This window comes from Crocodylus siamensis, chromosome 4, assembly GCF_052110815.1.
Source record: "Crocodylus siamensis isolate JL-2025a chromosome 4, ASM5211081v1, whole genome shotgun sequence".
Lineage (NCBI taxonomy): Eukaryota > Metazoa > Chordata > Crocodylia > Crocodylidae > Crocodylus > Crocodylus siamensis.
Genome location: NC_143398.1, coordinates 231,124,118 through 231,146,936, shown reverse-complemented (window position 1 = coordinate 231,146,936; position 22,819 = coordinate 231,124,118). Strand labels below are relative to the sequence as shown.

The 22,819-nt window shown below is 40.7% G+C and overlaps 1 protein-coding gene across 5 annotated transcripts in view; it reads left to right on the top strand.

The window, feature by feature from the left end:
- Positions 1 to 20,208, top strand: part of MGAT5 (alpha-1,6-mannosylglycoprotein 6-beta-N-acetylglucosaminyltransferase) — a 227,265-nt gene extending 207,057 nt beyond the window's left edge. For all 5 annotated transcript variants that reach the window (XM_090045878.1, XM_090045879.1, XM_090045880.1 and 2 more), the window contains 4 exons: positions 645 to 761; positions 5,091 to 5,165; positions 6,828 to 6,985; positions 12,040 to 20,208. In XM_090045878.1, the coding sequence (XP_089902004.1) occupies positions 645 to 761; positions 5,091 to 5,165; positions 6,828 to 6,985; positions 12,040 to 12,238 (549 nt within the window). In that variant the 3' untranslated portion in view covers positions 12,239 to 20,208. The remainder of the gene's footprint in view (positions 1 to 644; positions 762 to 5,090; positions 5,166 to 6,827; positions 6,986 to 12,039) is intronic.
- The last annotated feature ends 2,611 nt before the right edge of the window (positions 20,209 to 22,819 follow it).

Sequence of the window (22,819 nt, the reverse complement as noted above, 5' to 3'; positions counted from 1 at the left end):
AGTTTTGGGCACAGATGGTTGGATATGGGGAACTACTGGTAGGATGTAGAACATTCTTCTTCTATCCTAGACTAAAAAGTTAGAATTGAGGGCTATTGGATTTGTGCAAAAAAAGTTCGATAGCTTAATTCCTAAAGTATGCAGGTCCAAAAGCATCACCTCAGTGAGGACGAATTTTCTTTGTTATCAGTCTGAGCATAGGGGAAACAGAATCAAACATGGAAAAAGTCATAATCTCAAATCTAATTTTTGTGAGAAAACGTTGGACAAGATAATAACCTTTCAGCCTGGGTGGATAGGATGACCTAGTAGAGATATCTGATGCAGAGAAAAATAAAGAGATAACATGAAGGGCTGTGGGTAGTTAGCTGTTCTCAAGCAAGTTGATGATATCAGATAGAGAGAAGGGTATAGAGAAAAAGCAGAAGTACATGAGAGAGACAGTATGGAAGCTTCTCCTTCTGTTGCCTATGCTGACCTATTGTCTGGGCAAGTTAGAGGACTTCAGTCTCCATAATTATCAGCCCAGAACATTTAACAAGTTCTGGTTTCACCCAAGACTGTTAACAAGAGATGTACAGAAAATCTGAAATATGGATATTTTTCATTTGACTTATTCTGGTATTGACTTTTTTCTTTTTCAGTTGACCTCTCAGCATCCCTATGCTGAAGTTTACATTGGGAAACCACATGTCTGGACTGTGGACATCAGTGATCTGTTTGAGGTGGAGAAGGCAGTTAAAGCAATTCTGAATCAAAAGGTTAAAATATATTCTCTCAATTAATAATGAGCACATGAAGATGATTAGGTATTGCAGAGCAAAAAGTCTTTGAAGTTAGCTTAACTAAAACACAGTGTTGCATTCTGGAAGGCTCTTGGGATTTTTATGTCCTGCCCATGACTTTGGGATTGGACGACCAGGCTAGATTCTGCAGTTGTTTTCATGTGTACATTGTTATTCACGTAAGTAAAAGGCAAATGCAGTAGCATTGCATTATGCAAGTACTAAATGACTACTAATGACATTAGTAACAACTGCGCCATCTGCCGCTCGTATAGATGCAGCCAGAGTTCAAGTGAGAGGAATTCAGTCCTTGCAAGTGTTCAAGCATTTACCAAGCAAGTTGCCCTGTTGATAAGGGAGATTCACAGGTTGTCCAGAGATGCATCTTCATTTACCCATTAAGTAGCTATGGCAACAAGGCTGTGAAGATACTTGTCCATTTACAATATGGGCTTTTAATGAAAAGATTATAAAAACAGTATTCAGAACCTAATCTGAAAGTGTCTTCAAATAACCATTCAGTCATTAGCCATTAGTTTTTTCTTTGTGCTTTTTAAATTGGGAAATTAAAGAAGATTACAACACTTCTGAGATCCAGTAAGATCTAAGCCCAAATTCATCTCTGTCACTTTTTCTATAAACTCTTAATTTCTCTCATTTAATAACTCCTTAAAGATCGTCACTGAGTGATTTTAGAATTCCCCCCCGAGGGAGTAAAACTCTGTTTCAACTGACAAATGCACGAGGCGATGATTTGTTAGTGACTTCATTTGTATTTAGGGGCTTACAACTAGAAGGGAATTCCCAGCTCATCAAGTCCAGTCTCCTGCTGTTACCCACATTGTGTTGAGCTCCATCTCTAAAAGGTGGGAGTTTTGCCCCTGTTTCTTCCATACGAAGGCTGTTCCAGAGACTTATTGCTCTGTTGTATTTTCTCACAAACAACACACATCTTATTTTCCCCAATATCAGACCCCCAAGACTGGCAAACCATAGGCTGTGAAAGCAAGGAAGCGGATTTTCTGACCAGCATAGAAGCATCCTTTTTGATTCCTGCTGCCATCTCTATGCTTGTTTCAGTTTGAATTCAGCTTCTTTTTTCATGGTTGAGCAGAACTGTACACAGTATTGCTAAGGAGATCTCACCAGGGCCTCACACAGTGTCACTAATACTTACCAGTTTCAACTGAAACACCTTCTGGATGCATTGGTGGGGATCCCATTTGCCTTTTTCACAGTGCATCTCATTGGCAACACATGGTCATTCTGTGATCAGCAGAGATCCTGGCTTTCTCTGGTTAAAAGTGGCAAATTCTCTGATTTTAAGGGAAACAAATCCCAAATTCTCTGATTTAAAATACCCAAAATCCATACTTTTCTGCTATTAAAATGAAACACCACCATTTACATAGATACCAGTTGAACACAATGTTTTATTGATATATTTAATTTTTTAAAGCTATTTGGAAGCCTACCAGTGCCCTGAATTTGTTTCTTGTGACCTGGAAAATCAGAGCTCCCCATCCCCCTTCGCTCACCAGGATGCAGGTCCATCTGCAACTGCCCCCCCAGCTGAACAACCCTGATATGCCGCTGCTCTGCTCCTGCCTGTGCCATTTGCCCCTCACTCCCAAGCCATAGCCCCACCAGCCCTGCCCCTCACTCCCAACTCACAGCCCCATGGCCCTGCCAGTGACCCTCAGTCCCAACCACAGGCCCCAGCTTCCCCATGCCCCTCAGTCCCAAGCCACAGCCCCCGCAGCCTCTCACTCCCAACCTGTAGCAACCTGCCCCAACCTGCCCTGCCGGAGGGGGCCCCCAGCTGCCCCCCAACACCAGCAGGCACCTGCAGTCCCTCACACACCCATTCCTTCCATGCGTACACACACATGCCCAACAGTTCCCAAGACTTGGCCCTCCAACCCTTACCTGCATCCAGCTGCCAAGGCTGCACCCACTATGCTGCCTGGTTGCACACCAGCCACATGTGTGTGCACACCCAGATGCATGTGGTGGCCCCTGCCTCCAATTGCCTCCTCCCTGCTCCCGCCAGCCCCGGGCAGGCTGGAAGGCTGCCAGCCTGCAAGGGAAACTTGTTGTTTCCTGCAGTTTTCTCCTTTAAAATGGGAAGCCTGTGTTTTTCTCCTTCAAATGAGGAAATCTGCGTTTTTCCACAGCAAATGGAAAGCCTGGATCCCTGGTGATCAGCTACTATGTTGAGGTCCCTCTCTACCTCAGCCACTTCCAACCAATAAGCATTCAGTTGTAGCAGAAAATTTCTGTTTTTAATCCCCTGTGAATGACCTTGTATTCTGTACTGTTGAATTTTATCCCCTCCTATCACATGAGCCCTCCAGGTCATCTGTTTCTTTCTGTAAGCTGTCCCAGTCCTTCCTATATCAATAATCTGCCTTTCAACTTTTATTTCATCAGCAGGCTCTTAATTCACTAATTCTCCTTTCAACAGTACTTTTTAGAGTCTCCTTCTGAATCAGCTCCCCACCTGCCTTACAATTTTGATTTCCATCTTCTCCAGCCTAATTAATGGCTTTCTACATTGTACAGTATCAAATGCTTTCCTGATATACCCTTACTGATCCAGATTGATATCTAGAGTATTTCCATGATCTGGAAAACCTTGTCAAAGAAGTCTACCTTGGGCAAACACCTATTGCATTTTATCGTTTCTATCAAATTCTGTTCCAATGTTTTGCCTAGTAGGGAGGTTAGATTAACAGGCCTGTAGTTGACCAGATCTCCCCTTTCCCACCCCCCCTCTGCAATATAGTCAATACATTGCTGTTCTCCCTCACTTATGATCACTTTAAAATTGATAGATTTATTAAAAATCCTTGCTATCAGACCTCCAGTTCAGTATGCCAGCTCTTTCAGAATTCTGGGAGGGAGATTATTCAGTCTCCACAGCTTGAGTGTACTGCACTCTTGTTTCTACTTTTGTTTCCATTTCCATACCCTTGTTTCCATTTCCCATCTTACTTCTGCTTCCTTGCTGAACAGTATGACCCTTATTGAGAACCAAAGCAAAGTAGCCACTTGATTTTTTTTGTCAGTACCTTGACTTTTAATGTCCACTCTGCCCTTTCTGCACAGTAGCCCTAATTCTCTCCTTGTTCTCTTCTTTATATAAACTTAAGAGCATTTGGCTGTTTCTTTCAATATCTTCTTGTGTTCTAACTGAGTTTAACTTTTGGTAATTCTCATTTAATTTCAGTGCTTTCTGACCACTTAGACACAACTTTTTTAGGGGATCAAGCTCTTTTTTTCATTCCTTGTAGGTTCCTTGCTTAGTCCTGCTATTCTCCATGAGGAGGTTATTCATCCAGCTAGTTATTCTTTCCCTTTCTATCATTAATTTTCCTCATCCCTTGGGATGTAGACACAAAGAACATTAGCATTTTTTACTTGAGGAAACAAAGTTTTCTATGCATTCATGTTCCTGATTTCATCAGTCTAGCTGAGGAATCTAAAAAAGATCTGAAATTCTAAATACCATCACCCCTTGTTGGTTCAGTGACTATTTGATGGGAAAATGTTAGCCATCCCATCCAGGAATAACTGAGCCTTACCTGTAGCATTTGTTCTCCAACTTTAAAGCTAAAGTCTCTTACAAGAATATCGTTTTAAATAGTATTGATTTCTAACAACATTAAAGATATCTCTATCCAGATCCAACCTTGGAAAAACCTTCCAGCACTAAATGAGTAGAACCTCATTTGCCATCTGTCCCCAAGTTGATTTTGATGCACAGAGATGCTTTGTTGTTGTTGTCATTGTCCCTCTTTATTTTTAACAGTTTATCTCACAACCTTAACATGAAGTTCTACCCTACTGCTGTTTCCCTTTATTTCTGTCTTACCTGAACAGCTTATATCGTTCAGCATCTGTGTTCAAGTCATGATCGTTATTCCCCAATGGTTTTGCTATCCCTATAATGTTCTGTGTCATGTCCTTCACCAATAATTCATCTTTATTTTTCTCATTTTCTTGGCCTGGTCCTTAGTATTGGCATATAAGCATTTCAGTTGCTTAGCCAAATCAGGCACAGTACTTGACTGTTGGGCTCATCAATATTAGCATTTTCTTTACCTTCTGTTGTTGCTGCAGTTTATTTGCCACTTATCCTAATTATCTACCTGGTTTTCTTCCTCCTGTATACTAAAAATGATGTGGAGGTTCCAGAAGACTATTCGAGACACGTCCTTAATTTAGTATGCCGTTTAATACCTAGCACAGTTTTAATCAGTAATAAAGTTGTAACCTAAGCTAACTGCAGTGTTTTTACAGATCGAACCGTATTTGCCCTATGAATTTACATGCGAGGGGATGCTACAGAGGATGAATGTATTCATTGAGAAACAGGTATGGCCTCTGTTGATCCAATAACCCTCTCTTTTGTTCATGGTCCTCCTGTGATAAAGGACACCTTAGTTTTATTGTTGTTCTGTTTTAAAGAACTTCTGAAAATGCATAGTTTAGCCCCCAGTATACAGGTGTGGACTTTCCTGCCCCTCAACATAGAATCCCAGTGGTATTAGTAGGCTATCATGTGACTGACCTTTCCAGTTAAAGTCACTATACTGGTTTTCCCCTCCTTTGTTCAGGCTTCTGATGGTCAACATAGGTCCTGTGGTTTCTGTTTTGATTTTTCAGTGTCGGGGGCATTAGCTCACAGCACTGGATGTGCCAACTACCCATTTTGTTTATTTCTTTCTGCCTTTAAAATATAAATAATGTCGTTACAATGTTTTACTTAATGCAGCATAACTACCTCTGATTTTTTACAATAAACTCTCCTTCCTATTAAAGTTTCTCGGTCATTTGATTCTCCTACATGAGCTAACTGTAACTGGCAGCTTTCATCAATAGAGGACATTGTGGCTCATTACATAAGAAGTAAAGTGAAATCTGAGGCATGGGTGCCTATAGGCTCTCAAGGAAGGGAGACCCTAACTCTGTTAAGCACTACGATAAAAACAATGCATAATAATGTAATTGATTATGCTTGGGCTTTACCATCAGAAAAGACTACCATTTTACTGCTGCCAGAATAATGGAGTATTGCTATTATTTATGTAGTTGCTCAGCACTAGCATAGTGTCTGGTATTACTGACAAGGCAGAGAAAAATGCAAACCCCATGCTGAGGAAATTTCAGTGTAGAAGATGGACACAGACAGGGATCAGATAAAAGCAAGATGTAAAACCTCAGAGCATAGATTAGATGAAGTGGCAGAATAAACTGGGTTGATACTGACTTTCAGTGGGGCATGGGTGTGGGAAAAAGTGCGTTTAGGAAAGAAGTTAATAAAAAGAAGGGCTCCAGGAACAGTAGCACAGAGAGGCTGCTTCAGCCACGTGATACCGTAAGGAAGAAAGCAAGACCTTGGGTAATAGAAGAAGTGGACAAAGAGGCAAGAAAGTGCAAAGAGCAAAATGTGATGTCATAAGGTACAAGAACAAGATTAAAAACCTAAACTGTAGCTGTCCAACAAACTACCTTATTTCATTCACAGATAAAGCATTCAAAGGATTATTGTTGTGTTTCTGTAGGAAGATACCATACAGCACTAGTAATTTTGTGTTGGCAGAACAATGGGATTTTTCCTTTAAGGTGCCACATTTAACAGGCTGAAATTTCTGTATATAATGGGGAAAAATCAGAAAATCCAGTGAATTGAATGTGAAAAGTCAAAGGGAAATAAAAGCTGGTTGCTTCTAATTTGAAAATCAATTACCCTGGATAAAAGGCGGTGTCAGTTTGGACCTTCCTTTGATGTATCTGGTAATGGCTACTGTCAGATTTGTCTGATCTGGTGATCCCGTGTGAGAGTTCCTATTTAAAACTCATCTTATCCTATCAATTTGAGTCAGTTAAGCTGGTATAGCTGCAAAAAGGAGAAGTTGGGGCTTCTTAAAAACTGCACTTTAGATTAACTTTGTTCTTTTAATAACAGCAATGTTACAAGGTGTGCTAACATTTATTCAGATATATTCTGAATAATAAAATACTCTGTTGCCACAGGATTTCTGTCACGGGCAGGTAATGTGGCCCCCACTAAGTGCACTTCAGGTAAAAATTGCTGAATCTGGGAAATCATGCAAACAAGTTTGTCAAGAAAACCAGCTCATCTGTGAGCCGTCCTTCTTCCAGCACCTTAACAAGGACAGGGCGCTGCAGAAGTAAGTATTAACAAGTATAGAAATACCAATATATTAAATTCAACGAGTGGAGGAAGGTAGAAACAATCTACTGCTAACAGAGTTTTAAAGTTGGATAGTCAAGTATTCAAATCCTGAAGTGCAAAGTTCAGGTTCAAAAGCTAGATCTTGAATTTAAGACTGTGCACATACCTTAAAATGCTCTCTTTGTTTCACATTTGTTAATTAACAGGAATATAAACTTATAATTTAAATTCACCAGCAGTACATCATTTGCCAAATTATTCCCCCAATATTTTTCAAACTGTATTTCCTTAGATTTCAGTGAGATCTGGTAACGAAGCCTTTTTTCATCTTTCTGACTATAGGCAGTTTTGTACACTTTGTGCACACATGTTTATTTTGAATTTATGCAGAAGTATGTGTATGCACAACTCAGTACACTAAATAAATTTAATCCACCAGCAGAAGCTTGGAGTGAGAAATAGTAGTTCCTAAACTAAGCATGGAAAATCACAAGGATTTTATTCAGGAATGTTGAACAGTTGTAAAAGGAAGTTGGAACAGAGCTGAGCATTAGAGCCAAGTACAGATGGTCAAAAAGCCCCGGGCTGAATAGATTCAATCTTCACAGGTTAGTTTAAGCTGCATAGAATTAACTGATAAGCAAGTGCACAGACATTCACTTTTGATTCTAGAAATGCAGCCACATGCCTGTAGTGGCCCAGGCCCGAAGCTGGGGGTCGCTAGAACACGCCTTCCTGCTTGGCTGGAGCAAACGGCTTGGGCCAAGGCTAGCACACCCTCTTTGCGAAGGGGACTTGCGGGGGAGGTGCAAAGCATCTTGGGATGCTGGGGGAATAAGAGTTAGCTTGATTTTGGAGGGAATCTGGACAGAAGTTCCATAAACTAATTAACCTAAATCAGTTAGTTCTGATACTACATCCATCCAGTTTTATCTTAAACTGGTTTTGGCCACTTTGAAAGTGGTTTTTATGCACTGAACTTTTGTTCTGAACCCCCTTTTTAACTTGGCACCTGGTGCTTCTGCCGCTCTTGCCCACCCCTGGTTACACTACTACAGCTTGAAGTGGCGGGGAGTAGAGGAAGCTGCTAAATGCTGAGCTCTCTTCCACCCTGCCCTTGATTTACAGCTGGGGGTTTGTTCAATCCAGGGAGCACAGTTGTTTGGATTATGATCACCCAGGGTAAGCTTGCAAAACCTAGTACCCTTCCACACTTATTCCTTTTAACGTTGAATTTCCGTGCATTGGGGTGACCCCCAAAGCTAATCCTTATGTTGTTTGGGGCGGGGGGGTGGATGGAGGAACACGAGGGATTCTGGAATCAACATTTTTGCAATAAAATAATCCATACACGTAATCTACTTTGCATTAGCTGTTCATGCAGTTTTCATTAAAAGCAGTCTATATAAAAGTTTGCTTATCTTTGCATTTTATTCATCTCTCTCTGACTCCAGATCAATTCTGATGCTTGCTTATTCACTGACAAATAACAATTACCATTTTTGTAAGCCCTTTGTCAGTAATGTCCTAGGTATGCAGGCTCCTCTAGTCCTTTGCATTGGAGAGTTAGCACCAATTTGGAATGCTTACCAGCTATGCATTAGGGTGTTGTCTGCTTGCAAGTTTCTTTCGGTGATGATTTTATAACAGAAGATCAAATGATTCAAAAGCTGCACAGTAACAGATGTCTCTAGGGAGTTTGCTGGCTGGGTTTGCAAATCCCCATTTCCTAGTAAATTTACTACAAAGCTTTTTTTTTTTTTTTTTTTTTTATGGATGTGACAAATCTTGTAGCTGCAGTTTACTAGTGAAAACCAAAAGAAACCCACACATGTAGAAACCCTTTTAGCCTGTGGCTGTCGGTCAGTCTTCCGACTCTTACTGTTTCTTAAACTGCTTAGACAAAACTGGGAAAAAGAAAATGTTAAATTTTGAAAACTAGGGGTTCTTCCTGACCGACTAAAAGCTTACGCTTACTCACCATGTTAGTTTAGGTAGCACAGTTATTTCTTGGTCTCAGAGAGACCCACAGTTACCAGATAGTGGCCTTGGAGATAACAATTTGCTTGTTTTATGTCCCTAAGTTTTTGTGGCCATAAAATGGTTAACTTTTTCTGTTTTTTCCAGTATCTTTTATATGCACCCTTGAATGTAGTTCCATTTTCCTGATTCATATACTGTTTGTGTGGAATGAAGCAAGAATTCAAATTTGTTACATTTTTCTCATGTTTAAGAGAAACAAGAAAACACCCTCTATACAAAACTGACCTTCTCCAAGAACTTCGGGTTGTATCAGTTGTAAAGAGGCCAGCAGCTAGTACACGTTTGCAAAAAAGCAACCTTCCAGAAACACTGCTTGTAATGCTTTTGAAATTTCCAAAGAGTTAAGAAAGATCAGAATATTTGTAACAAGACACAAAGGGCGCCTAAGCCCTATACACATGCAGTAAGGCTGTTCCAACGCGCTGTAATTACAGCATATTGGAGCACGCTCAGTTAATCAAGTTTGCTGGAGCATGGTAATTTTGTTAATTGAAATTTACAAATTTTGTATTACTGCCGCGCTCCAGCAGACTCCAGCATCATGTGTATCAGCATCCCCATGCTGAAAAATAGTGGTGGGGGCAGCTTAACTAAAGCTCATTCAGCAATATTTAGTTAAAGTGCCCCTGCTGCCATTTTTCACAACAGGCATACTGATGCACGTGACACTCCGGGCATTGGTGACACGTAGGGGATGTACATGGGTGCATGTGCACCCCCTGGAAGTGCCAGCTGCAGAACCAGAAGTGCCGGCAGAAGTGTACTTCCAGTTTTGCCGCTGGCTTGGCAATCGGCCGCTGGGGAGATCCCCCCCCCCCCCAGGTCAATGATCAGTGGCAGGGGGACCACATGCCCCCCCCCAGACTCGAGAGGCACCAGTTGCCCATGACTGCAGGTGCTTTAATTAGAGTGGCTCTTGGAGCCACTCTTTAATTAGAGTGCCCCCCCAGCACATGTATAAACACCCAAAGGTTTTACTTCTGGGTCACTGGTTTGAACAAGACTTTAGGTAAAGAATCCTAATTGCTGTTCTTCTATAGAGTTAATTCTGCATAATAGTCCTATTACTGTATTTACCCAGCTGCAGCTGGTCTCTGCTGTGTTTAAATGAACAGAAACACTCCCCCACAAATGGTTTTTTTTTCTCCACTGAGGTTCAGTATTTAAAAGGAGAAAAGAATATGATGCATAGATGCCTGTCCTCATTTTTATTCTATTAACGCCTGACTCAAAGACCAATGAGGTAAAAAGAGTCTTTCTGTTGATTTCAATTGACTTTGGCTTCAGGTTCCTAATGATTTCATCTTACTAGGATTTCTAGGTATTTTAGGATGATTTCATTTGGCTTTGGGGGATGAGTGAGAAGCAGTATTTTTTTGTTTTTCTCTGTCTCACATTTATCTTCAGTAAACAGAAGAATAAAGCTAAAAAAGGCTGCACTGCCCTCTAGAGAGTGTCCTGTACTTAAAACACTGAGAGGCAGAAATAACTGCTGCATGTTAGGATGCCAGGAGTGTGCAATTCTAAACCTATTTGAATTATTCACCATAACGGTTTTGGCCATTTTGGAGTTTAGAATAGCACTGAAAGCATTTTATGAATAACATAATTTGAGTACAGGGATGCAGAGTACACAAGAAAGATGGGTTCTACACGGAACGAATTGGAGGTTGATACATACACTGATAAATGGGGAAATAGGAAGACAGCATTCAAGAGTGTTGAGAAGGATTATTGGACTAAATGTCTTTAATCTGTACTACAGGATCTGAATGAACATTATTTTGCTGAGTTTCTGGTTCTCTGTTTTTATGTAACTTTTCCATTCTTAGCACTTTCCTGAATTAAGCACCACCTACATATTGCCCCATATATATTGGCAAAGAAATTGAGATATCATAATCTCACCCATTTGATTGAAATAAAAAGGTAGTAGAGTACATCACAAAATAAAACCACTCTGCTTCCTCCAGGCTGTGGACATAATTGGAATTTTTTTTTTGTGATCTGGGGTCTTTGTTTTAACTTTGTATTAGGAGTGCTGCCAGACTTTTACTGCCTGAAATGGAAGGTTTTTATAGTGTTAGTTGATAACAGGAAATCCTGTCCAATTCCCAGCAGCAACAGGAGGTTTACTTTTTTCCTTGGACCATAGGGAAGTACAATTACAAATCTTTTCTTTCTCACTGACTGTGGCTAAAAGCAGTCACCATGGGTGCAAACAAAAGTGACGTTTTTCACACAATCTGGCCCTTGAAAGCACTCGACAGCCATGGCATAACACATGTGCATGGCTGAAGAGTGGTTTTAAAATGGCCGATCGCATGACAAATTAACCCTCATTAAACCAGGTAGTAAATGAAGCTGCTCTAAATTAGGGCACCTTAGGGGACTTCTTCCCTGAGAGGGTTAAGTGTCATATTCCTGGTGTGCCAGGGGGAACAAGGAGAGTTCAAGGAGTCTCAGCCGACTGCCTGTCTGCCTCCATGCGGGCAGGGGCGAGGGTGGTAATTGACCCAGCAGTCAAGGCTGGTGGGGCCCTTGCTGGTTCCCCCCCCCCGGGAGAGGGTCCCTGGTACCCACTGGCCCTGGCTCTTGGGGTGCAAAACCACCCAGAGTCCCGCCACCTGCGCTGGCAGCTGGCCAGAGGCTTCTGAAGCCCTGACCAGCTTACAGCGCAGACAGTAGCATCCCCTGTTGCTTGGCCTTTGTCAGTGCATGGAGGCGCTGAGCCCCCATGCACAGGAGCAGCACGTGTTAGGTTTCCATGATGCCATAACTTTAAGCGCTCTGTGTAAAATGCAAATAATTACAGCATGATCGAGGTGCCCTTTATAACTTCTGTAAGCACTCTGTGTAATCTGTAGTTTGCTGCTCTTATTTGGTCATGTTTAAGATACTCAGTCGAATTCAGGGAATTTTGGTATTAGGATTTAAAAAGAAAAAGGCAAAATTGTGATACTGACAATGGTCTTGTTATTTTCTTTTCTTTTTTTCTTCATCTAGGTATAACATTGAATGTCATACTGTTGAATCGGCAAATGATATCGTTGTCCCCTCTTTTGATGAAAGAAGGAAGCACTGCATTTTTCAAGGAGATCTTTTGCTGTTCAGCTGTGCAGGGTCCCATCCAAACCACAAAAGAATCTGTCCTTGCAGGGACTACATAAAGGGACAGGTTGCACTTTGTAAAGACTGCCTATAGCAGCAGCACACCTTGTTGTTCCTTGAGGACAAGCAAGTGGTTTTTGAGAGAACTACTTATACTTCCTGCACTTTTGTCCAGTTGTCTAGCAGTAGGCAGAGCTCCTGCTACAGCACAGAGGTATCTGCAAGGAGAGAGGGGTCATGATGAACAGCAAACTGGGGTTTATTTTTTTTTCTAAGCGAACATTTTCAAAATCCTTTCATCTACTCAACGAGAAGAGAAAGGAAGTTCTTTGCTTTGTAATGATTTGAAGATGATTGCAAAGAACAGTTTGTAGGAAATCCCCAGCCCCATCAAACATTGTTTTTGAGTGAAATGAGTATTTTTTTTAAATGAGTTAGAACATCCCCTCCTCGTTTGCTAAGAACCCAAACATCATTCCAGTAGAAAGTTGAAAAAAGTATGTGGGGGGGGGAATGTAGGACTTAATTTATTAAAGGTGCACTGTTTTGGGTGCTCCTTTAGCTTCAATGCCTACAAAATGGTGCATTTCTCAAGAACTTGGAACCACAAGGAAACCCAAGTAACAAGAAAGATAACTGTCTGCTCCCAGTTCTTTTTTAATCTTTGCATACTACAGGATATTGTCTGCATCACAGCTACAGTACTAGAGCAGTCTAAACAGAGAGCACCATGAAGAGGAGGATTGGTGGCTGCCAGTTTGTGGCGCATCCTGGTAACTTGATAACTGACTTTGGTTGTGGTGTTCTTTGGTGCTGAACAGCCACTGACATATACTGCCATTTAAAAATGGACCCGTTGTCACAGTTTACTGGTCCCATTTAGAGAACGATCCTTGAAAATTGTTTGTGCTTCTGTTGTAGTCTGCCTATTAGAAATACTGTGTGAAGCAAAAAGTATTCAGCATCATTTGAGCAATATTATTGTTAGACCCTCAGTTTGCTATACCTTAAAATAGTTAAAACATTACTGAAAGACATAGAATGGTCAACTAAACTAACTATAATTATTGTATGATAGAAATGTAAAATGTCTTCATAACTAGTTAGGTTTTTAAAGAGAGAGATGTTTGAACAGCAATTGAGAGAAAGAGAAATGACTGCTAAGAAAAAAAATTGATCTCTTTTCTTGATTCTTTGTAATTTTTTAATAGGCAGGCCAGTGATATATTTACAAGCTGCATTTCATTATCAAAAGTTTGGATCCAAATTCAAACTTTGCTTGTTTAGAGCAGTGAGTTAAATCTTTTAAAAAAATAAAATACCTTTTTTTTTTTTTTTTTTTTAAAGAGTAAACTTTTTGCAGCACAAGCTGATGTGTTTGAAAGCACTCTCCATGGCTGGGAAAAGAGACATTAAATTAGTGGGAAATAAATGCTGAGTCAGTCTGCAGTGAGCAAGCAGGATTTGAAAACAATCATAGTTTGTAGGTTTAAAACTTGGATATACTCTGACCATAATTGAAAACCTCAGTTTGATGTCTTAGTGCTTTTTTGTGAAGATTTATCAAGCGTTGCCCAGTACTTCCACTAATGAAAACATAGGCACTTTAAATTTTCTTTCCTAGACTATATCAGGTTCACTCATTCTTTTGTATTTGGCATTCATTATCTGTGTATGAGTATTGATGTGTCTCTTGACCTACCAAAGATCCAAAAAGGGAAATGCTATTGAAACTGTCAAATTATCATGACAAACCTTCAGAGAATTAAAAATGCAGTTTCCCATTTAAATGTAATCATCTAATTATTCCAAGTGATTTTATGTTTCATAATTCAACACTCCTAATGCTATTATATGGTTATACAGATAGTGTGGATTAGACAGAAATTGGATCCTAAATTATTTTTCAGTAGCCAGAAAAGCAATATGGAAGGTGTATGCACAGAAGGGTGCATCAGTGACTGCTTTGGGATCATTCCTTGTTGTGAACATCCTTTAGTTCATTTACCAGCAGGCCCATTCTTTTCCAGAAAGAAAAAACTAATAGACTTATCCAGAATCCTTCTTGCTGGCACTCCCTCAGCATGAACACCACTTGCGATGGCTGTCTTAGGACTGGAATCTGAAAAGCTTCCAAAAATTCATTTTAATTGTTTAAAAAGTTCCCCATGTGAAAGGTAGCAACAGGAGTTGTCTTTCCTGATGCTTCCTCAGGCTTTTCAGGTACAATGTAGTAAGTTAGAATGGGATGTGGCCCTGGTACTTTGACAGCAAGGGTGGTGGGGGACGCATGTGTATGTATTAATGCAAAACGATCTTGTTTACTGTTATGTAACAATTAGAAACCATTTGCTGTAAATAAACATTCCCTTGGGTTCTGCCAGTTTAAGAAACGTAGGGCAGATTGTCACTTATTTTGCCTAAAATTTAAGGACGCCTAATTTTTTTTGCTAGTCTGTTGCAATTTCCACTGCACTATATTGTCCAATAATGTAGCTTTATGTGTGCAGGCTTTACCACAGCAGAAGAGTCTATGATCTCTGTACTTTCATGCAGTCCATCTTTGTATTTCTGCTGATTTGAGTTATTGGATATTGGTAAATGAAAAAGCCAAACCAAAACCTGTCCATCCAGTAACAGGAATCAGTATGAATTGAAAAAGATGAATAATCACTGGGACCAGATTGTAGTTCTACTGATATCACTGAGAGTTTTGTTATTAACTTCCCTTTATCTTTCAAGAGCTTTATTTTATTATTATTATTATTATTATTGTTATTACTCCTAAAACATGCAAGTGATGAGCTTTCTGGTCGGGAGTAAGTCCTCTTACAGTGTGCAGCTTCTGTTTAATTTTCCATAAGAGAAAATCTATGGGATTATGGCAGACGTGTCCTTTCCTTCTACCAATAGATAACCTTTGTGATAAAGTTGTGCTTTGCTCTATCGGCATTTTGGAAACCATTGTTTCCACAACATTTAAGTCAATACTGATGCAGTAAATAAGATACTTTTTTTTCAGTGTGTCATTTGTCTTTAAATATATAAGCAAATAGGTTCTAGTATAAAATAATATAATTCCTCAAGTAGCCAGGCAAACCAATAAGGGATTATTTTACAAATTATGAAGAGTTTTTACTAAATTAAAACAAATTTGTATCACAACTTAAATGGGTAACTCTACTGCCTAAACCCCATAAACCAAACAGACTTTCTGGGTTTATATAGAATAATTGTATAATCCAAACATTGCGCTTACATGAGGACTTTTGGATTATCTGTTGTTATTACACAGATGAAACTGCATTAATGTATGGGTTTCACCTTCTGACTACACTGTGCAGCTTCCTTATTCAGAATTCAGGTTTTGCAACACTTGGTTTGAATATAATGAGTGATAGTTGATGGAAATCAGAGATATCAACACTTAAGTATATAAACATAAACATATCTGCCATAAATCAAAAACATCTTGGGATTTAAAATCCCATATTTTTATATGTGACCTGACTTTTCAGAAATCTTGTTCCTACAAGATTAATAAACTTAAGAAAACCATTTACGTAATTTATTAAAATTAACATAAAAGGCTTGCCTTCGAAAGGTAAAGTTGGTAAATACACACTGTTTAAAAATGCCAATAAAAACCTCATTTTTTCATATATGCAAATTGATTTGCACATGTATAAATAGATACGCTTTTCTGCTTTCATTTTTTTCCGTTAATTTTCTTTGTGGTTGCTGGTCTTTGATTCCCTTTTTTTTGTAATTTATAGTTGTAATTGTGTGTTGCTTAATATTTGCTCCACAGATATTTAATGTTTATGTGCCTTTATTTAACGCTGTTGGATGGATGTTTGGAATGTTGGCGCTGTCTGAACAAGTATAATGGAACACTCATTTTAGGGTAAAATACACCATGTTGCTGCATAAATACTATTGGTTTGAATTCCAAATGCTTTTATAAATTGGGAGGGAGTCTCTTTGAGATATATAAAGAAAACAGTGCTGCAACCTTGTCACTTCTTTGCAAATGACCATTTCTGTAAACAGAATATCCCTTGCTGAAACTGGTGGTTTGACCAGAGTACTCCTAGGTGAATGTAGTAGCTAGATAAAGTATCTTTGTTAAATGACCATCAGGTAAGAGGAGGGGACAGTGGTGAACAGGAAATCTCAATTGAAATTGCCAAACGTATTGTTGAGGAAATTGGAAATGTGCATTAACACATGGGAGGTGCTCAGGTATTTAGATACACCTGGGAGGTGCTCAGTCAGAAGTAGCATGATCCTAGGAACAGCATGAGGCCTATTCTAGCTCCACTCCTGACTGCATCTGGCTCAGTCATTTATTGCCTGATTTTTTTCAGTTACTGAGCAATTGCAACCTCTGTTGACTTAACCAAAGCCCAGCTTGTTCATTTGTGTGTCTTCACCTGTACCAAGAGTGTGAAATACATGGCCCACAAGCTAGGTCTGGCCTGCAGAGCCACTCTGTTCAGCCCCGCAAACTATCAGCGTGGTTAAGGGGGATGGCCTGTCACAAAATCCAGGACCCGAACGCTGAGGTGGACATGATGATTGGCCGCAGAAGGATGAGTAAAGGCTGATGGTCCCAGTTGCCCTCCGGCCACTTCACACGCCCACATTGCTGCGGTCCTTGTTCCCTGTCTGCTGGCTTGTGCCACATGCCAAGGGCTGGAGCTAGAGTCACGGCCACAATACAGGGCACGTAGATCTGACTTTGACTCCAGCATCAGGTATGTGACAAGGGCTGAAGCCACTGCTGCTTGCTCCGGGTCAGAGCTGGAGCTGCCGCTGTCTTGTGTTGTGGGTCAAAGCTGGAACTGTCTTCACTTTACAGCTTCCTTGTGCCCTGGGCTGGATCAGGGCTGCAAGGAGATGTGCAGTCCAAATCTGGCCTAGGGCACCAGGTGAGTTTTGACACCTCTGCCCTATACAATGGGCTCCTGATTCTATCTCTGATTTTGTTCCTTGACCTGCTGGTATGAGTACTAGTTTATAGTCCACTTTGAGAATATAGGGCATGGGACAGCTGACCTGCTAGTGGTCTCCCTTCTTTTAATGGACTGACTGACCTAAATTTTATAGCCATTATAAATTTACACCTGGGGGATTAACAGATACAACCTGAAAGTGTGTTCTCGCCTATGTCTAGCTCAGATTGCATTATTTTAGGGCCATATTAAGGTCCCTCAAAGATAATGTCATGTATTTTTAAGGAATCTGAATCGGACCCTTTATAGTCTGATCAGCATCAGTAACTTCATGACTGGCCTCAGTGGCATTTAGATCCCACTTTTACTCAGCTTTATTCAGACTAAGCAAGCAGCTGTTTTGCTTTTAATGGGTTGGGAGACCAGATGTGATTAAAGATTCATATTCCTCTTTGGATAAAGGATGAACACTATGAACCTGGCTACACCTGCTGATTTAAGGCGTATTAAGGATGTGCATTTATACATGTGAGACCTTAATGTGCCTTGAAAACAGTGATTTTAGGCTATTGGTGCCTAAATTTGACACCTGCTTTTGCAAGTAGCTAAAGCACATTAATGCACACGTAGAGGTGGAAGGCACATTAACACTGTGTATGGACATTAACACAGTCCATGCACATGGCGTTAATGCATTTTAATGCGTACACTTATAGACACAAACCTAAATCACCTTAATGCACATTAAATTGAGGCGTGCCTAAATGCATGTGTAGACATACCCTATAAGTCACTTTTGTCAATGACAAGTTCTCTTGTGCACATATCAGTCTCTGCCAGTTCTGCATGGCTGTCTGTTAGCAGTTATCTTACTGCAATGATATGTTGTTTGTTTAAACTTTTATAATTGTTTAAAGCTATTTAAGTTTTTTTGGCAATCTGTCTGAGTGTGTATATTTTGGTTTGTAAAAAAAATTATAAGATAATAGGTTCTCGCTATAGCCTTCAGTGAAAGACAGGTGTGCTGCTATAGTTAGTTTAATTCATATGTCCTGGTAGAGAACTGGTTGCTGCTTTGTGACATTGGCCAAGAGCTGTTACGCTTTCAACTCTTAATTGGTTGAACCTTTCTGCTTCTGGTTCCCCTTTGTTCCCATTTTCCTGTTGGGGGATCAAAAACCCAGAGAACATGGTGAGAATTATTTGGCCTTGGCTTGTTTGGCAACAGGTCACTGTGACCTGGGAAGGCTCTGGAAGCCTTTAAACTAACTTACTGCTGTAAAACCAACTTTAAAATGTACTGATTTTTATCTCTGTTGCTTACAGACTTTTAGCAGATTCAGAGGGTTTTTTAAAAAAAACTTTAAATGTAATATTGAATAGTATAAGAATATATAAACTCGTTATAGGGAATACATATCACAATGGCTGAATCCAGCATTGAGTTATCAGTCCTGTCCTTGCTTATAAAGATAAATGTCCTGACACACTTCATGCAGCAAGCAACTCATTTATAAATCACTTGTTTTCACTCCTTTGTAATTAATACATTTAAAAATACAAACTACCTTCCTCAGGTCTTAGGAAGAAACAGATGCCCAGAAAGCTTGTGCCCAAAAGCTTGTCTCACTTTTCTCCCACGTATACAGTTGGTCAAATAAAAGATGTCTCGAAAGAACCCTTGCCCCTTAAACATTTCCTGAACCATCACAGCTACAGCAACACTGTAACCCTGCGACACTAGAAATGTGAGTAACACTTCAGTTGGGCTCAGAAGACTTACCGCAGCCTTTCAAGATCTCTCTCTTCATTTGATTGGTGCAACTGTCAGGTGTCACGTCCCCAAATTTAGTCTACATTTAAGTCACACACAGTAGTGACTAACCTCTGTGTTCTGAACACACGAGTGTTTAAAAATATCCATTTACTGAAAACTGTCATATCCTTTCCTCTACTGTCTATTTCTACAAGTGGTCTGGACTGATCCTGCATGTCCAATTGCATTAAACGGAGTTATGCCCGTGAGTGAAAGCCCCTCATGTACAGTGCTTACAGGATCACTTAATTATGTTCTAGCAGTAGTGTTATGGACCCCGTGCTCTTTTCATTCGACATTAATGGCAACGTGACTGATTTCTCTGAAAGGAGGATTACACACAGCATGGGCTCTGATCTGCTGTAACCCACTCCTGACTAGCTGTGCATCAGGGCCTTAATCTTGAAGAGTATGAAGTGTTCTAGCCTGACTCAGCAAAACACTTGAGCACAGTCTTGATTTTAAGTCTATGACTAGTCCTGCTGACTGCATACGTTGGGGCTGCTCAGATGCAGAACGTTAAGCGCAGTCTGCTGGATCAAGGTCAGTGTGCTAAGTAAGCACCTTGAGAGATCAAACCCCAGGTGAGCACAAAATCAGCAGGCCCAAATTCAGTCCAGCTTCCTCTCGGTTAACTTCAGCATGGTTACATCAGTAATTTGCCACATTAATTATCAACTTGGTTAATTGTTGATTAAAAACAAACAATCAAACCTTAAACATGGTTACTGCTATCTTTGTTTTTCCCCCTGTAAGATACTGTGAGGGGGAAAGGAAATACAGTAATGACTGAACGGTAAAAGGCAAACTTGCCGGGGTGGAAATATTACTTTCATGGTTCTGAGGTGTTTAAGGAAATGGCAAGGAAAGGTGTACATTTAAGATACAAACTGGAGAATTTGGTTCTGGACAGTTCTTTTTAGAGGCCTAACTCTTCCGTCTTTGCAGATAAACCTTAAAGTCAGTGAAAGACTTGCATGGAGAAGGAAACTTCAGGGTCAGGCTCATACCAGTGTGTTTATATTTTGATCTGCTCTCTTGAGGCGTATTTCTGTGCTGTTCTAAATGGCTGTGTTCCACTATATGAAGTTCAAGCAGTTTGATTCTGGAGGACACAATGCAGTGCTCGGTATCATATTGTCAAGTGACCGAGGTTCAGTAGGAGGGGGTTCTTTAAAAACAAAAAAAGTAAATGTCTGTATTTTAATGGCATAGAGCAAATGCTTTGTTTTCACTGTTGTAGAGAAAACTAGGGAGAACTTTATTTTTCAATAAACTTTTATTGTGTGATTTGGATTGGTGATTTTGTTTGCGTTTGTATTTAAATAGGAATTCCATCAGTTTCTGTTTTGAGAGGACTCATTGCAACAGCATGACTTCCCCCACTGTAGTCTGTGGGCTGGCCTCCTTTGAATTAGTCTCTCTCTCTCCAGACAGGAATGAGCCACAGCAAACACTATTATATCTAAACAGGTCCTGGTAAATGGAAAATGAATCGCTCAGGTTGGTGGTCATTTGGATGCAGAGGTAGAAAATCTGGATATTCTGAGTTAACATAAAACAAGCTAATCATACCAATTGAAAAGACCTCCTTTCACCTACCACATCAGTAGCTGAGTGCTCAGTTCTTGAAGGGCTGCCAGAACACAAGTGTGGCAACCTAGTTATTGTTAATAAGGGAGGTATTTGCTGACACAAACCAAGTGCTTCCAAAAGGATTTGTGGTGTCTTGCATAAAATAGCAGTTTTTTTCTGAAGGGAAAGAAAGATGTATGTGAATTCCAGGAGCTCAGTTGTTCTTGCATATAGTTAATGCTGTATTTTCTTGTAACCAGTTCAATGAGAAACTGAGGTTGGTCCCTCTATATGTGCAGGTAAAGGTGCAATAGGATCTAATGCGTGATCCACACAGTCGCACCTCCTGCCATGCCACACGTGATTGTGGGATTGTGCATTAGATCCCACTGCACCTTATTGCTGGTGCAGGGAGAACCCGATCATCAGTTCCCCCTGCATGGGCAAGAAGCAAGCTCCTGTGGCTGGGAGCCCCCTCAGCTATGGGGGTGCCCCATGCACTCCCGCAGCTAGGAGACTGCAGCTACTGTGATGCCCCATGCACCTCTGGGACTGGGAGACTGCAGCGGTGCCTCAGAGCTGCCAGGACCCAAAGCTGACAGTCCCCTCAGCTGCCAAACGCCCAGCCCTGGCCAGGCATGGTGCACCCAGTCAGCTGACAGTGCTCCCAGCTGCAGGGGCAGACACTGCTGTACATGCAGATTAAAGCTGGATAGCAACCAGCTATGAAGTTAGTACACATTTTCCAACAATAACTTTGCAGCTTTTTATGGCACAACAGTTAGTTTGCACATGTAACCAATATATATTAATTACACAATTAACCCAGTAATTGCATGATACATATAACATAGAAGGGACCCTTGATTTTGGGCCGTATTTTTGGCTGAATAAGCAGCCGTATCTCCGTCAACTTCAGTGGAACTTTCTTTAGTTCATTAGCTGAGTCTCTAAGTCCTTTTGTCTAATTTTGCATGATAACAAGAATCACTACTATTAGGCCAGTCTCGTGTTTTAGGGGACTGAATTTAGTACAGAAGATACAGGCAAAATTGATGGCCATGGAAGTTGGGCCTCCAGAGACGGGCTCAGCACAATCTATCCATTCTGCAAGTTTCTTTTAGTGCCTATTCACCCCCTCAGCTTTATCTGCCCGGCTGCTGAGGTGGTAGTTCAGTACCCAGTCCTTTTCACTCCTTGCCAGCAGAGGTCAACATTGTAGGGACTGGGGGGAAAAGACTACAAAGTCCCATTTCTTCTGGCCTCCAGCTTTGTTCCACTGGTATGCAAACCTTAATAGACAAAGAAGGAGGTTTGCCTAGGTTTTCATTCTCTCTCATTTCCTTTTCTTTGCCCAACCTGAATTCCCCATTGAATGCTTTTTTCTTCCCTTCATGAGACCTCCTCCACCTTTCCCCTGCCACAGGAGTTTTCTTGTAAATGCATAATCCAGCAGGCAGGCCATAGGAGATGTAGAGCAATAGTTCTCAACCTTTCTAGACTCAAGGCACCCCTCATTAGCTTCAAGACACCCCTTGGAAATGCTAGCTCTTAGCTTTCATTTGTTTCTTCACTACAGAAAGGTAGCAGAGCGATTCAAAGAACTCAGAATGATCCCAACAGGTCAGAAAGTTTTTGATACTGTGGATTCCTATAAAAAATCTCTGGGTTTATCTTATGAATTATGTATAGGTGTTTGCACACCTGGAAGTGCTAATGTTGCACAGCCCCCTATGGCACCCTCCCTTCCACTCTAGGGTGCTGTAGCACCCTAGTTAAGAACAGGTGTGGAGGATAACCTAGTTATTTGTAGCAATGGTCGTGCAGAGCGTGTGTTCATTTGCATTAAACCTCACAGAAGCAGAATTAGGTTTGGAGAAGTGATTTAATGTTCTGAATGTGTGAGCAGGGAAAGTTGCTTTCCCTGAACTGTGTTAGAAGCTGTCAGGGTCTCTGTTGCCTTACTGTTCTTCCAGATTTAATTATAATCCAGTTAAAATTGGCTGACAAGAAATAGCGTGGCAGGATGTATGATTTTGGGGATGCCAGGGTGTAAAGTTAAATTGCAAACTTCAGCACTTGCAACTGGTGGCATGTCCTAGTTAAGCCTAGGCAGCCAAGAAGAGAGGGAATTGTGTGATATCTGCAAGTTGTCACCTGGTTTTTCACTCTGGCTTCAGCGCTTCAGCCGTGTGTTTTAAACAGTTATATTAAGCAGTTTAGTATGTTGAGGCTGCATAAGCACATAAGTTTAGTATGTCTTTCTGCTGCAGGTCTCTGGCCCTGCTCTTCCAAGTACCTTTTGTACCGGAAAGTCCTTGCTATT